The sequence below is a fragment of the Lentinula edodes genome (assembly GCF_021015755.1).
Source record: "Lentinula edodes strain Le(Bin) 0899 ss11 chromosome Unknown C8R40scaffold_3, whole genome shotgun sequence".
Taxonomy (NCBI): Eukaryota; Fungi; Basidiomycota; class Agaricomycetes; order Agaricales; family Omphalotaceae; genus Lentinula; species Lentinula edodes.
The window spans coordinates 1812077-1825033 of record NW_025764309.1 but is presented as its reverse complement, the minus strand read 5'-3'; the positions used below and the strand labels follow the sequence as shown (position 1 = coordinate 1825033).

The following is a 12957-nucleotide window of genomic DNA, read 5'->3' as shown; positions in this document are numbered from 1 at the left end:
CAGGAGTAAAGCACTTCATAGTGCTAGGTCAAAGAGGATTTTGGTGAGTAACATTCATCTGCAAAACCTGTATGTTCGCCAGAGCAAGGGTACTGGCTGGAGAGCGCTCTCCAGCACCCAAAGCACCGAGAGCAAAATTTCAACCCTGCTCTGGGTGCTTTGGCTGCTGGGAAGCGCTCTCAGCTGCTCTCAGAGAATTAGCCGAAAAAACAGGTTTTGCAGATGTTGAATAAGAGAAAGAAGACATTGAACCCTGATAATCTTTTTTATCCCAAGGCCTGTGTACATCATTTTTGACTCTCATGGTCGAAATGACAAACGCTCATTGGGTCTCGTATCCTCATACTGAACGATACTCGTACTTCCAATTGATAATCTCCACGTAGTAACCTTTCTTCAATTTATGTTCTTACAATTCTTGTCCAGCAACCTGGCCTCCTCATTTTCTCAAGTCCGTTTCAGTATTCAGATTCTTCGCGGAAACTATCAACTCAGACTTCTTTGAGCCTTCCGGGTTAGACCGGCGAGGTTGATTTACTATCTGGACGAGGATCGGTGATGGAGTAAAGTTCGAAATACATTGAATGCGTGTTTGAACCTCGCTACCGCTTCCTTCTTGCTGCTCCTTACTGATGGATAGATGGAATGGAAAGTAGACTCATAACTACAAGTATTTGCAGATGGTCCTCCCAGGTCCTCCCCTGGGTAGACTGATGCAACATTGCCTCACACGCACCAGCACGCCTCCCGTCGCCCACCGTCGGAAACAACAGCAAGTAGCTCATCGTCGCATCATTCCTATCAGCCCTTATCGTAATACCATATGTTCGGATGGCGGCAGAATTCAATCCCCTACCACCATTCATGCGAGCGGTGTTGGTCTCTGTTGCTCTTCGAATCCCACTTGCAGAAAGAACAACTACGAAAGTCCACGAGTCGGCCAGACTGAGATAAAGATTCTATGCCTCAGTCATGTCGGATCTGGGAATTAGCGTCTCGCGTCTACTCGATGCAATGCGGCGCTGAGGGTCGCGATATGTGGCTCAGGTTAGGATGTCCCTGCGATGATCTAACCACAAGGGCTACGACTAGGCCTACTTGATATCGGATAGTATCAGGCTATGTAAAACACCACGATATTATTTTTCTCGTGGAAGTGTCCCTGTGTTTTTTGTTCGAACATAAAAGGTCGGTTCTTCAGGGGAGGGACCCTATCCGCTGGTCGGTCAACCACTTCGAGCCCTTGTCCTGCTTTCCGCTACTTACACTCAAAAAATTCAGCGCCTACCAAGTAAGGGAATCCTTCAACCTTGCCTGGTGACGCACGGATTGACATGCTACACAGCTGCACCTGACCCACTCTTCGATAATGTATTTACATCGCTTGATATCCGCCCTCACCTTTGTTTCGATGGTGTTAGCAGCAGCAGTGCCCAGTCCTGGCTCAGTGAGTTTCAAAATGTTTACTCTTCGCCGAGACTCTATACTCAATGAAGATTCAACCTGAAACAGCCCATTGCAGATGCTCACCAACCGCTAGCGTTGCCCAGCAATGGTCCACAACTCTCATCTGAGAATGAGAAGACCATAGAAGTGACATTTTCTCAAGACAGCGCTGATCCAAAGTGGATCCAGAATACTCAGGATAATGTCCAGAGCGGCGTCATGGAGGTCTTGCGCCGTGCTTGGCCAAAGTACTCCCTTCAGAGCGTGAAAATCAAAGACGTCGAGTTTCATGGTTTTGTATCTGGAGCAACCAACCACCATACATTCAAGGTCAAGTTTTTAGAAGCTCTGCCAACTCTAGCAGGCTTTGGGGAGTGTGAAGGGTGGGTGACGGTGGGTTTCGGGAACCGCGGAGGGACACACGTAGCAGTAGTCTCAGGAGAAATAAACAGTAAAGCAGGGGACACGATCTCTTCAATTAAATCATATCGGTACGGCATAGCCAGATCTTGATAAGGTAAAGGTATGAGGCTTCCTACTCAGTAATCAGTTCATTTAATCATGAGCGAGACCTTCTGCTTTCTTTTTTCAGTGACGACGTGCCACTGCTGTCCCACTGGATAACTATTGGGTATTATAGATGGAAAGAGGTAGTCACAATGGACTGAGGCTGGGATACTATTCTGTACACATATATTCCGTCCTTTGAAGCTTCGGTGAAGTTGAAATGATCAGAAAGAGATACACTGTACGTATTTGCCACCAAAGAACTAGAGGCGAAAATCGATAGGAAGGCCGCGGATTAAGATGCACGCCTATTCAGGCAAGCTGTCTTGTCATATCATCAGACTCAGACCAGGATGGAAAATGCTTTGGATTACAATATACAATACGCCAGACAACTGAACGTTATGTTTTCCCTTGGCGTAGTAACACGAGTAGATTTGATGCGCCGAACGACGAAACCCTTGGGGACGAGAACGAAAGTATGAGATTCAATGTAGCAATCCACTACAAATAATGGTACACGGATTCAAACTCCAATGAGCAGTGTCTGACTCTGAGAATATCAAAGCTTGTAGGCGTGGGGGCAAAAGGAGAGGATGGAGAATGAAAGGCAGGGGGGAGGTCGGGTCCGTTGCTAAATTTCCATGGGCCCTGCATGTTGATTTGTTGACCACTTGTGCACGGAAAAAGCAAAGGAAGAGGAAGACGACCTGACGAGCTTTCAAGCTCAAGCTATGGCAGGCACCTGAGTGTTGTAGCTTAAAGCGATCAATGTTGACTCGATTTCTCTTTCCTGTTTGCATATCGTCCGCGCTGGTGGGTCCGAGCTCTTGGTCGCCGTATCATCAATTTCTAATTTGAAGCAGAATGATTCACATATAATATTCAGAGCTTCACCTGAAGGCCTCGATATGCCACAATTCAAATGGGTCCGCTTTTTAGTCACTTCGCGTGTGTTCTCCAGCGTAGGTCTGTAGATTGAGCGCAATGGACGAGGAAAGAAAGCAATTTACTATTTAGACGCCTATATCCCACGTTGTTCTCCTTCGGAAGTCAACGTGACTACGGTTGTGCGTCGCATCAGTTCGCAGATTCACCACCTTCTACCACACAGATATTATCGAGATATATCCAAGACCACCTAAGAACAAGAGCTTTGAAGGAGAAAGGATAATATATTGAACTCGTTATAGGGCCATGCCTTCTTTGCTCTTCTTTGCGCAGACAAACTTGGAGATATCAATGACGTAGAAATCCTGGACGATATCTGCAAGGGCGACCCGATACAGTCCGATACGGAATGATAGCAGTGTGATACTGATCAATAGGGCTCGAGTATAAAAGTTCGAGCCCTCGGAGAGGGACAAGAATCTAACCCGCTGGTCGGTCGTTATTGAACGTTATTGAGCCTCGAGCTTTTTCCAAGCCAGCAACACGCAACCTCTTATCAGCGTTTCTACTCTATATTGCTACTCAGAGCTATACCCTTTCTACGAACCTTGTTCAACCAATGTATTTTCACCGTATCATGATATCTGCCCTCGGCTTCGTTTCGGTTGGGCTGGCAGCAGCCGTTCCCGGTCCTACGCCAGTAAGTCATTCTCAACTTGCTCAATCCCAAGGTTAATCATCCATCCATTCAATGGCACCAGCTTCCTATGAACCCCAAATCCTCAAGCGCCACAACGGTATCCCATGCTGAAGACTTCATTTTGGGTCGACCTCTTTCCTCCCGCACTTCCAAGCTAGCCTCGGTCGTTTTTCACGGTACAGGCCCATCTACTCAGAGCATTCAAGCCGACACCGAAACCGCCGTCTTCCACCTGGTACAAAAGACATTAGAGTCCCATCCCGAATTCGGGCATTCGCTGACTCGCGAAGAGGTGGAATTCAAGGGCAATGTAGTGAAGGGGAAAAGTGGGGAGTACAGGTTCGATGTGACGCTCAAAGATAGTTCGGGAAAGGAGGTCGCGTGTCGGGGACACGTCATTTATCAGAGGGTGTCGACGACGCGTATGCAAATTCAACAGGATTCAGCGGTATACAGAGTCTCGGATTTCGGGTATCTCAGTAAAATCGAGCATCCCTACCTTCAAATTCTCGGTATGTCATTCCCCGATTTCGACTGTGTATTATGATACTCATTATTGAGGTCCGTTTCCAGGATGAACAAAGATCTTCTCGAGGGGTCTGGCAACGAGATGTGATCATAGTCACTATAGGGTATGCCACACCTGGGCCTGAGCGTCGATTTAGAGACAGTTCTGGGAGGTAGTCAACCTGAAATTCATCGTTTCCGTGAATCGTTCAATGGAGTACCAGTTGTTGCGACTCTTTAACTACTCAGGCAGGGCACATTATGCATCATGCATCAAGGGCTGTATAATAGGCAAAAAAGGCAATGGAATGAAGGCTGCGAGGAACGCGCTACTCAATTACAATGAAAGCAACACGGTTCAACTGTCGATGAATACTACATAATGTGTAGTCAAATCAACTCCTCCTTCAACTATGAAACTTGCGAACGATAGACCTCAGATAATGCTAGTATAAGACGAAACGAGTATACTGACTGTTATGAGAGAAGTCAATACAATCAATGGCAAACAGCTTATGCCAGACGCCCTGCATACGATGTACCGTTACCGCCATCGGAAGGATATCCGCCTCTGCCTAAGACGAAGCGGCGGATTGCTATGAATCGTTCTTCATTACTTCACAGTGAAGTCCTTAGCGAGTGAGCAAAAAAAACTCGACGTGGATGGGTGCGATGTATTCATAATCGTCTAGCGAGAGTTTGGGTTTTCAAGAGCTTTAAGGGTGAAGGATGTGCACAGCGACAATTTCACGGGACGTCGAGGAAGCATTTGAACCGGAGAAGACAGAGAAGGAGGGAGGGAGGCAAATGGGGAGGAAGGGGGGAGGAAAGGAAAGAGCATAGCGGCAGGTCAGCGCTATTTATTGTCCATCGTTCGACAGATACTTCTGAAACTGATTGGCGTTGATCACTGTCGATGTTGGACGAAGAGAAGCAGCCGACTTGAAGGAGGACGTGAGCTTGAACGTTCCTCTCGGTGTCGTAGCCGTAGCTTGTGAAAAGAAGAGAAGATGCGGATGAGTGAGGACCTGATGATCGCAGGCTGGCTTTACCAAGTGAACATCCATCTTTCAGTTCCCTTCGTTACAAGTCAGTTGATTCAACATCTCCCAGAGGAAGCATGTCAACGTACCCATCTTTTATCATTCGAATCAAGATCGTGGTAAATGATACTTGACTGTCCCTCCTCGTTGATCTTTCAAACGCGACACACTTCGTTATTCTAGGGGAGTTTCAGAACAGGTACTGGGGTTTGATGTGCCTTGTCTGGCGAGATTCTACAGATGGGATATGGGAGTAAGTAACGACTTGAAAGATCTGATATCTAGGAATGTTCATTTCATGTCCTCGGTTCATAAGAAGATCGTTTCGCAAAATCTATCTTCCAATGCGATGCCACAAAAGTCATCCAGACATCATTGACGGCAAAAGCAAATCTTTGAGAAAGCCCAACGGAAGAATCATCGAGGCAACGGAAAAAGGTGAAGGGAAAGAAAGCGAGAAAAGACGAGGGAAGGAGATGGACGTGTGTTTGAGAAAATCAGCGAGGGGATCTTCACAAGGTTCCGACATTCAAGTGTTTGATTTGGAAGTGATAGTATTGATAGCAACGCCAGAAGGAAGAAGGGCATTGACCGTAAACAACACTATAACATGTACTATAGGTTATCTCGAAGATCGGGTAAGTAACCACCCGTGCACCGTCGCTCGGACTTCCTCTTCTCCAGGATCTTCAGGGAACATCGGGTTGAATTTTTGAGTTACGACCTGATTGGGAGCGCGAATATAAGGCGAGATATTGAAATCGGTCAGCTCGACACTCACCTCGACACAATGCCATCCCTGATCTCGCGCTTTCTCAAAGAATTCCATGTCACGATGGGCGAGGTGTGGTCGGTGATGCGTGTAGAATACTAGAAGTGATGGCTCAAGGAGGGAAGTTGGTGAAGAGGCCTCGGTTGCGTCGTCGTTGGAGGGAGATGTGGATGCATTTGGTGATGGTTTGAGGGCGAGCCGGCAAGTTTTGAAGAGGGCATCGTGCTGAAAAGAGAGTGTCAGTCGGATGTTACCGATTAGACGAGAGGACAGCTAAACACACCTGTGAATGGTTAAAAATCAAGTCGGAGAGGATGATGAGATCGAACAGATCTTCGTTGGAGTTAGATTCGTTTTGCAGCGATGCGAGCAAAGGGTGTATAGAGTGTCCCCATACATAGCCCTTCGATAGTGAAAATGTTGATCTCAAGCCGACAAAATAAACGGAAAGACGTACTTGGACCGCAATGTTTCCCTTCCTAGCCACGTCTACGTTCTCCTGGACGTTGTATTCGATATTCTGGATGAGATCCGGGTCTGGGTAATCGGTGATCACGACCTGGGCTTCGATTTTGTCAGCACTGTGCAAGCAGTAATCAGCTGATAGAAATCCACTGTACCTTTCGAGCTCCAGATTCCGCTGCAACTAAACTGGGCAACGCTCCTCCAGCTCCAAGCTCTAGGATGTTCTTGTTGTGAAAGAGCAATGGGTGTTGTTCAAGATAAGAAGCTACCGAGAGCGCGGAATTCCATCTGAGGATATTAAGGAAGGAGCATTAATTAATAATTGACGAGTATATATTGGATGAAATTCGTACAGGTGGTGTCCCCAGAGCGGATGTGAGCCTACGAGTCGGATTCGGAATTCCTTATGCAAACCTTGGAAGATGCTGAACGTCGCTTCAGGCGATGGTGGTCGTGCAGCTTCCTACAAAAGTTGTTACGGTAAGCCCAATTCGTCACGATTAAAATTCAAGAAGAGAACGCACGATGAAAACTGAATCCAAGCCAATATCAACTTCATCCGGGTCCACTAAGTAATCTCCTTCATTGTGGATGCCAACCATGTATTCGTCAAAGGGCCCAGTGGAGCTTGTTATTGCCAGATCGCGATAGATTTGGTGGAGGCAAGAGCAAAAGAAAAAACAGCTTAGACGCCACGCGTAAGCGGCCCGCGACGCGCGGCCTTTAGTAGGTAAGGTATCTCCCTTCCCATTACTTACTTACAAACAGAGTATACGCTTGAAAACATGAACCCGGGGTAGTGCGTGTGCGTTCATATATCTCTACATAGCCTATGTAGGCACGGGATGGATTGTTAAAAATGCATCATTCATGAGTAAGTATAGCTTCAAGAGACAATACAAAAGCTTGAGAACAGAACAAATTTGAGGGGATGACATTGATCATCCCATTGAAAAAAATACGTGAATATCCCACAAAGCATAGCCTAACACCGAAAAACCAAATAATGAACTGTCAATGAGAAAGGTGTCAGCAGGGTGTCAGTTTTCTATCTTGTCTTCCAAAGCTTGATGAATAATATTAAAAAACCATTAGTTATATCCGGTAACTCCCAGTAACTCCCTTGAGAATGCTACGGAAAAGATCCGTTGGATATATATCAGGCAGTGAGTGGTGACAGCATGGAGCAGCATGGATTCAAAGTTCAAAGTATGTAGTAAATTTTCACTTGATTGACAGCCTTCCAGAATTGAAGCAAGTACAACTTGAAGAGTTTCAGATTTCAAATGATCATACAGCTCTTATGGAACAACAGCCACCGTGACCTGTCACCTCACCAAGCTCAGCTTTGGCAACTCGAGTGCTTAGTACTTAACACTCATTCTTCTCTATGTTCGAGTTAGAGGGCCCCTTCAATGCTTAATTTCGTATCTTCCTATTTATCTCTGTTGCCAACTGTCAAGTGCCAGTGTCATTTTGCAATCAGTGATTCATTTGAAGGTGCCTCAAGGTGCCCGTTGAGTCATTCAATTCTCATTAGAACTCCGCTTTGAAATAGATACTAAGCAGTTTCTACCTTGTTCCAGTATTTTTCTCACCCCCCACCAATCTCTCTTCTCTCCCATTTTCATTTAGAGGTAGAGTGTTTGAATTTTCTTACATCCCCCATTCTTCCAAGGCTTCAGGTTTTAAGCTGATCTGCCCCTCTTTTACTATTGGGTTCTCTTCGAAATTATAAACAAGTCTCGACTACATTCACTGAATTCTGCCCTCCCAACAGTTTTCACGCGTGATAATCACGCAAAATGGAATTGGCACGACCAAATTCGGTTTCCGACATTGACCAACTATCAGTGCAACGCACGCCTTCAAAGTCCAGGAGCGTACGTTCTACAGCAACCGTGGGCGATTTTGAGATGCCGAAAGCTCTCAAACGACCTCGGGACGCTACCTTTTCTGTGCGAAGTCTATACGGTGAGTGTTATGACATCTGGATTCAATATTCAGTAATATGGAGTTTGTGTCATAGACGACATAAAACGAGGATTAATTGACGTAAATCCTGAATATCAGCGAGGTATAACATCACGCGCTGCCGAATCTTGACTACTTATCTACCCTTCATCTTTCTAGACGTGGTCTGGAAGGCCGAGAAACAGATAATGCTGATAGACAGTGTCTTTACGAACCATTACATGCCTCCCATCATCTTTTGTGAGAACATGAAGGTAATACCTTTATGGCTGTGTACTCATATAGGATCTTTTCAGCTGTATCTTATGAGGAGAACGGAACCGAAGTTACTAAAATATGCCTCGATGGTAAACAGCGATTAACGAGTCTGCAACTGTAAGTCATCACTTTCTATGAAAGCATATATATATAGATATTGAGCTTCATTCTCTTCAGCTTCATCGATGGTGCAGTAAGCAACGTCTACTGAATGTTAATGCTTAAAGTGCTCATTTATCTTCGTAGATACCTCGTATGTGTTTGAACTGTAATCGACATTATTTTCTGTTAAGATTAACTTTCATCCTTTGAAAGTGAAACATCCGTGCGTTTCCTTTAACTCCATAGATACATATCGCTGACCAGGCTCCAGAGAAACCTCGAAACTCTGGTGGTTCAAGAATGATGAATCCTCGACATCGAAGACTCATAGAAACATTATCCCAGAACGGATTCGACAGAGTTTCCTCAATCGACAGATCCGGTGTACGGAATACGAAGAATTGGATGAAGAGGATGAAAGGGAGATCTTTCGAGTTAGTTCCCATTCATTCTCTCTGAATCATGTATGATACATCCTTCTAACGATCGTATTGTATAGCGAGTGCAACTCGGAATGGCACTATCTACAGCAGAAAAGCTTCGAATCCGCAGTACCCGTCACGCCAAGTTTATCAATGAACTTCGGGAGCTTTACGTGACAGAAAGTGGACTTGCGGCTCCTTCGTTCCGCTGGGACAGATCCCGCGACGCAGATTATCGATGTCTCGCCCAAGCTGTGTACGCTTTGTCCAAGTGGGGACCAGAGCGCAATACCGCGCTCAAAACCACGGGAACGTTATCTCAGGTCGAAAAATGGTTGGATGACGATACTAGTCCTATGTCGGGGGAATTCGCGGATCAGGTCAAGCAGGCGTTCTCTATATTAGTACAGCTCACGGTTGATGAAGACCTTTCCAAGCCCTTCCTGATGTATAAGAAGGCATGTACCACTTTTTCAAATTTTTATCTTCTTGCACAATCTAATCTGTAAACGTTAGGTATCACCAATGGAAATCATCGGCGTCGTAATTCTTATCTACGTTCATTCCATCATTGCTCCACCCTTCGAAAAGCTCACCTTACCTGAGCTTTCTGCGGCGGTCGCCCAAATGCGGCAAGACGTCCGACGGGAACACAAAGATATCCGCCTGAACGATAGGGTTGGAAAGACCGTAGTCACGTACGTGAAGGCTTACAGAAAGCCAGCGCCTTTGCCGATGACAGTCCCTCAAGCTTCGCGGATACTTTCCATTGGGGAGTTGACTGGTCATCACCAACCAAAGGCCGTCGATACATCCATTCCTGCGCAGGCGCAGATCAAGTCCACCTCACCGAAACGAAAACGCGAGCCGTCTTTATCAGATCAACATGGAGCGAAGCGTTTGACGACCAAATTGTCTGCTCCTACGTTCGCTCCACTGCCTACTTCGGGCGTGGTCCCATCGAATGACTATCGAGCAAGGTTTTCATCCTTTCTATCGGCTCCTGTACCATATCCGACTCCGCCAGCAGCAACTTCGCACCTACCACATCCATCACCGTATGGAGCTCCTCCCCCATATATCATTGGTACCTCAGGATACCAACATCCGACAAAAACAGGCCCACAACATTTTGTACACTCATACCCATCTTACTACGGTCACGTACCACCACCACCATTACCACCACCACAATCGCAGCCACCTGTCCCTACATCGTTCCGGTCCGAAGCTTCCCCGAGTTCGTCTACCAGTTCATCCGAACCCCGAGACGAACTGAGGTTAGTGTATCCACCTATTGCCGTCAAGGCTGAGCCTTCCCCAAGCCCAAGTCCTGCCACGATGCCTCTAGATGCTCTAAGGCATCTACAGGAATTGAATAAGATGTTTGAGCGACAGCCTCCAAGTGCGCATCAAGGTGGTCCGTGGCAGAGCTATCAGCCATACTCAGATTCAAAATAATAATTCGCTGTCCTGTTCCGGTGAAGTGTTCATACTGCGCAAGGTTGCATAAGTCAAGACTGTGCTCGTTTGTACGATATCGTTGTATAATAATTATGCATCATCTGTATAGGAACCTGCCCAGAAGGCTGCTTGTGAATCTAAACAACGAATTGAACTGTCCTATCTAGTATGAAGTATATAGGTGAGTGAAATGTACATTTCCCATATGAAAACAAGTTTTTCACTTCAGGCTTCCCATTCCTAGTGAGCTGCCATCAGTTAACATTTCCTGTATCTTGAGAACATCTGAAAAACAGGGATATTCGGCTAAGGGCTGAAATCAGATCCATCATCCCAGCAGATCCTAGTAACGAAAGCACTGAGAGCAGGCTGCTCTGACTTTCACTACCAGGAAATGCTCTCAAGTGCTTTCCAACCCTTAGCCGAAAGGACAGGTTTTGGAGATGAATGTTGATTCCGACTGCTTACCCATGTAATCAGGACGCCGGAGATGCCTGTGTGAGTTCAACACTGTATGACACAGCTGTTGTTTCATTCACAGATACTCCGCGCTGCAAGCCAAACGCAACTCTAACCACGATCAACAGCGGGGTCAGGGTCTATAAATTGGTCTGAGTCAGTGAAATTTGATTCTTGTGAGTATCAATCAATTTACCGCGAATTGAACAATTGAATCAATAGCTGGTGCAGCGGCTGGGTTTCTAGATAGATATAGACAAATTGTAATCAATGTTGCCATTGCCAGTATTCCCCCAGACTCCACAATGATGAATATGACACTCAAATATGGATGATGTGTGTCCTGTGCAATTTTGAATCCCTTGATGGTGCGGCCTGCGCTCCATAATTTGTGAATAATACATCCAGTCACTCCGATGTTGATGACAAAATCTAGACCCCAGTATACCACAAGGCTTGGAACTGCGGGGTCAGATACTGTGGCATTGCAAAGCAGAATAGAGTGAATACTGGATATTCCAGCAGCTATATTAAGCATCAGTTATACAAAAGTTCATTCATAAACCATAGTACCAATTCCTCACCAACATGGCCGATCTCTCCTAGAATCTGAAATGATTCAGTTGAATCATCCACAGTTATAGTTCTAAAATACTCACTGGAAGTATAATGATTGTCCATTTGTTATTATAGACAACCCACATTCGCCAAATCTGCTATACATATGAGAAAATATAGTGATTAGCCAACAACAAGAACATATATTACCAATATTACATCTTGAATGAAAATCTGAAAAAAAAAAACAATATATGCTTTAGAATAGGTTGTGTTGACAGAAGAAGGTCTGAGTATACTCACATTGACCAGAGCTAGACTCAGTTTCACTCCAGAGTAATGTTGAGAGGCATCGGCAAAATATAAATTTGCTCCACCAGGAGGACCCCAAACATATGCTTCAAGCAGTTCACGGCACGAGATTGAAACATACGCTGTTGACAGTGAAAATAACACTGTAGAAGTTGCAAGCAGGAGCCTGAGAAACCAGGGAGAAATAAAAAATAAAGCCCTGTCAGTATTACTACATCTGGAAAACTTGTATTTTTGCCTAAAAGCTCAAAAGCAGCTGAGAGCACTCTCCAGCACTCTCCAGCCAGTATCCTTGGCATTTGCAAACATCCAGATTTTTGCAGATGCTAGTTCACTTCCAACAACAACAGAGATGAACCAACTCACCTCGCAGAGGACTTTCCCGCTTGGTATCTCCTCACAAGAATAAACACAGCAGCTGTAAAAACCACGATGCTACATCGGACATCTCATGAGTAACACCGAAGAGAAACCCCATGGACTGTGCGCTAATGATAGATGATATACGAACTTGATTCCTATAAAAACAACAACAATCCTAGCCTTAAATAACTCTCACTCCCAGACTTCAAGATACTTGAACTGGGTTCCTCACCGTACAAAACACTCTCTACCCATATTCCGATAATAAACAATTGACCGTAGGGAGGGAGAGGTGGAGTCGGACTCGGATCGCGCATTGATAATTGTATACAGTCTGGGACTCTGGGGTTTGTGTTTGTGTGAGATTTGGCACCCTGGCGAAATCAGGATCTGTGGGAATCAATGAGTGGACAGGAAAGTAAGTGTTGTGTGTGTGTGATTGGAAGCGAGGGTCGGGGAGGGGTGGTTTTATAGCACAAAGCAGTTATCTTTGATATAAATTATGGTGTGTATTTTGGATACTTGATCTGATGGTCAGATTAATTGAGGTGATTGATGATATATCTAAAGCAAGCAGGCTGGCATCGGTAGGTATGGAGCTGTTACATCGGCTCGGACATGGATACCCCTATTGATGAAAGCAACATGTACAATTTGTCATAAAGTACGCAGCCCCTATCATTTTCCTTTTCTCACCGTCTCGACGCCTTTACT

The 12957-nt window shown here is 45.5% G+C and overlaps 5 protein-coding genes across 5 annotated transcripts; 3 read left to right on the top strand and 2 right to left on the bottom strand.

The window, feature by feature from the left end:
* The first annotated feature begins 1181 nt into the window (after nucleotides 1–1181).
* Nucleotides 1182–2235, top strand: C8R40DRAFT_471110 (uncharacterized protein). Its single transcript, XM_046235169.1, has 3 exons — nucleotides 1182–1447; nucleotides 1513–1969; nucleotides 2039–2235. Exons 1-2 carry the CDS (start codon nucleotides 1370–1372, stop codon nucleotides 1957–1959), a joined length of 525 nt encoding a protein of 174 aa, XP_046091277.1. The 5' UTR covers nucleotides 1182–1369; the 3' UTR covers nucleotides 1960–1969; nucleotides 2039–2235.
* Nucleotides 2236–3463: 1228 nt separating this feature from the next.
* On the top strand, nucleotides 3464–4694 carry C8R40DRAFT_1066277 (uncharacterized protein; the record flags this gene model as incomplete). The annotated part of the gene is made up of 3 exons (XM_046225760.1): nucleotides 3464–3544; nucleotides 3606–4056; nucleotides 4564–4694. The coding sequence occupies 3 exons, from the start codon at nucleotides 3464–3466 to the stop codon at nucleotides 4692–4694; spliced, it is 663 nt and encodes a 220-aa protein (XP_046091276.1).
* Nucleotides 4695–5289: 595 nt separating this feature from the next.
* On the bottom strand, nucleotides 5290–6933 carry C8R40DRAFT_1202726 (putative methyltransferase-domain-containing protein; the record flags this gene model as incomplete). The annotated part of the gene is made up of 7 exons (XM_046233133.1): nucleotides 5290–5818; nucleotides 5876–6091; nucleotides 6150–6269; nucleotides 6324–6425; nucleotides 6487–6619; nucleotides 6685–6794; nucleotides 6856–6933. 7 exons carry the CDS (start codon nucleotides 6931–6933, stop codon nucleotides 5717–5719), a joined length of 861 nt encoding a protein of 286 aa, XP_046091275.1. The 3' UTR covers nucleotides 5290–5716.
* A 703-nt stretch (nucleotides 6934–7636) lies between these two features.
* Nucleotides 7637–10716, top strand: C8R40DRAFT_1084935 (uncharacterized protein). The gene is made up of 13 exons (XM_046227316.1): nucleotides 7637–7831; nucleotides 7890–7968; nucleotides 8112–8305; nucleotides 8361–8408; nucleotides 8465–8545; nucleotides 8602–8680; nucleotides 8741–8756; nucleotides 8810–8816; nucleotides 8879–8888; nucleotides 8937–9099; nucleotides 9165–9545; nucleotides 9604–10591; nucleotides 10661–10716. Exons 3-12 carry the CDS (start codon nucleotides 8137–8139, stop codon nucleotides 10546–10548), a joined length of 1899 nt encoding a protein of 632 aa, XP_046091274.1. The 5' UTR covers nucleotides 7637–7831; nucleotides 7890–7968; nucleotides 8112–8136; the 3' UTR covers nucleotides 10549–10591; nucleotides 10661–10716.
* Nucleotides 10717–11197: 481 nt separating this feature from the next.
* Nucleotides 11198–12560, bottom strand: C8R40DRAFT_1066274 (uncharacterized protein; the record flags this gene model as incomplete). The annotated part of the gene is made up of 7 exons (XM_046225759.1): nucleotides 11198–11535; nucleotides 11595–11619; nucleotides 11670–11726; nucleotides 11779–11802; nucleotides 11872–12046; nucleotides 12247–12298; nucleotides 12476–12560. 7 exons carry the CDS (start codon nucleotides 12558–12560, stop codon nucleotides 11198–11200), a joined length of 756 nt encoding a protein of 251 aa, XP_046091273.1.
* Nucleotides 12561–12957: the final 397 nt, after the last annotated feature.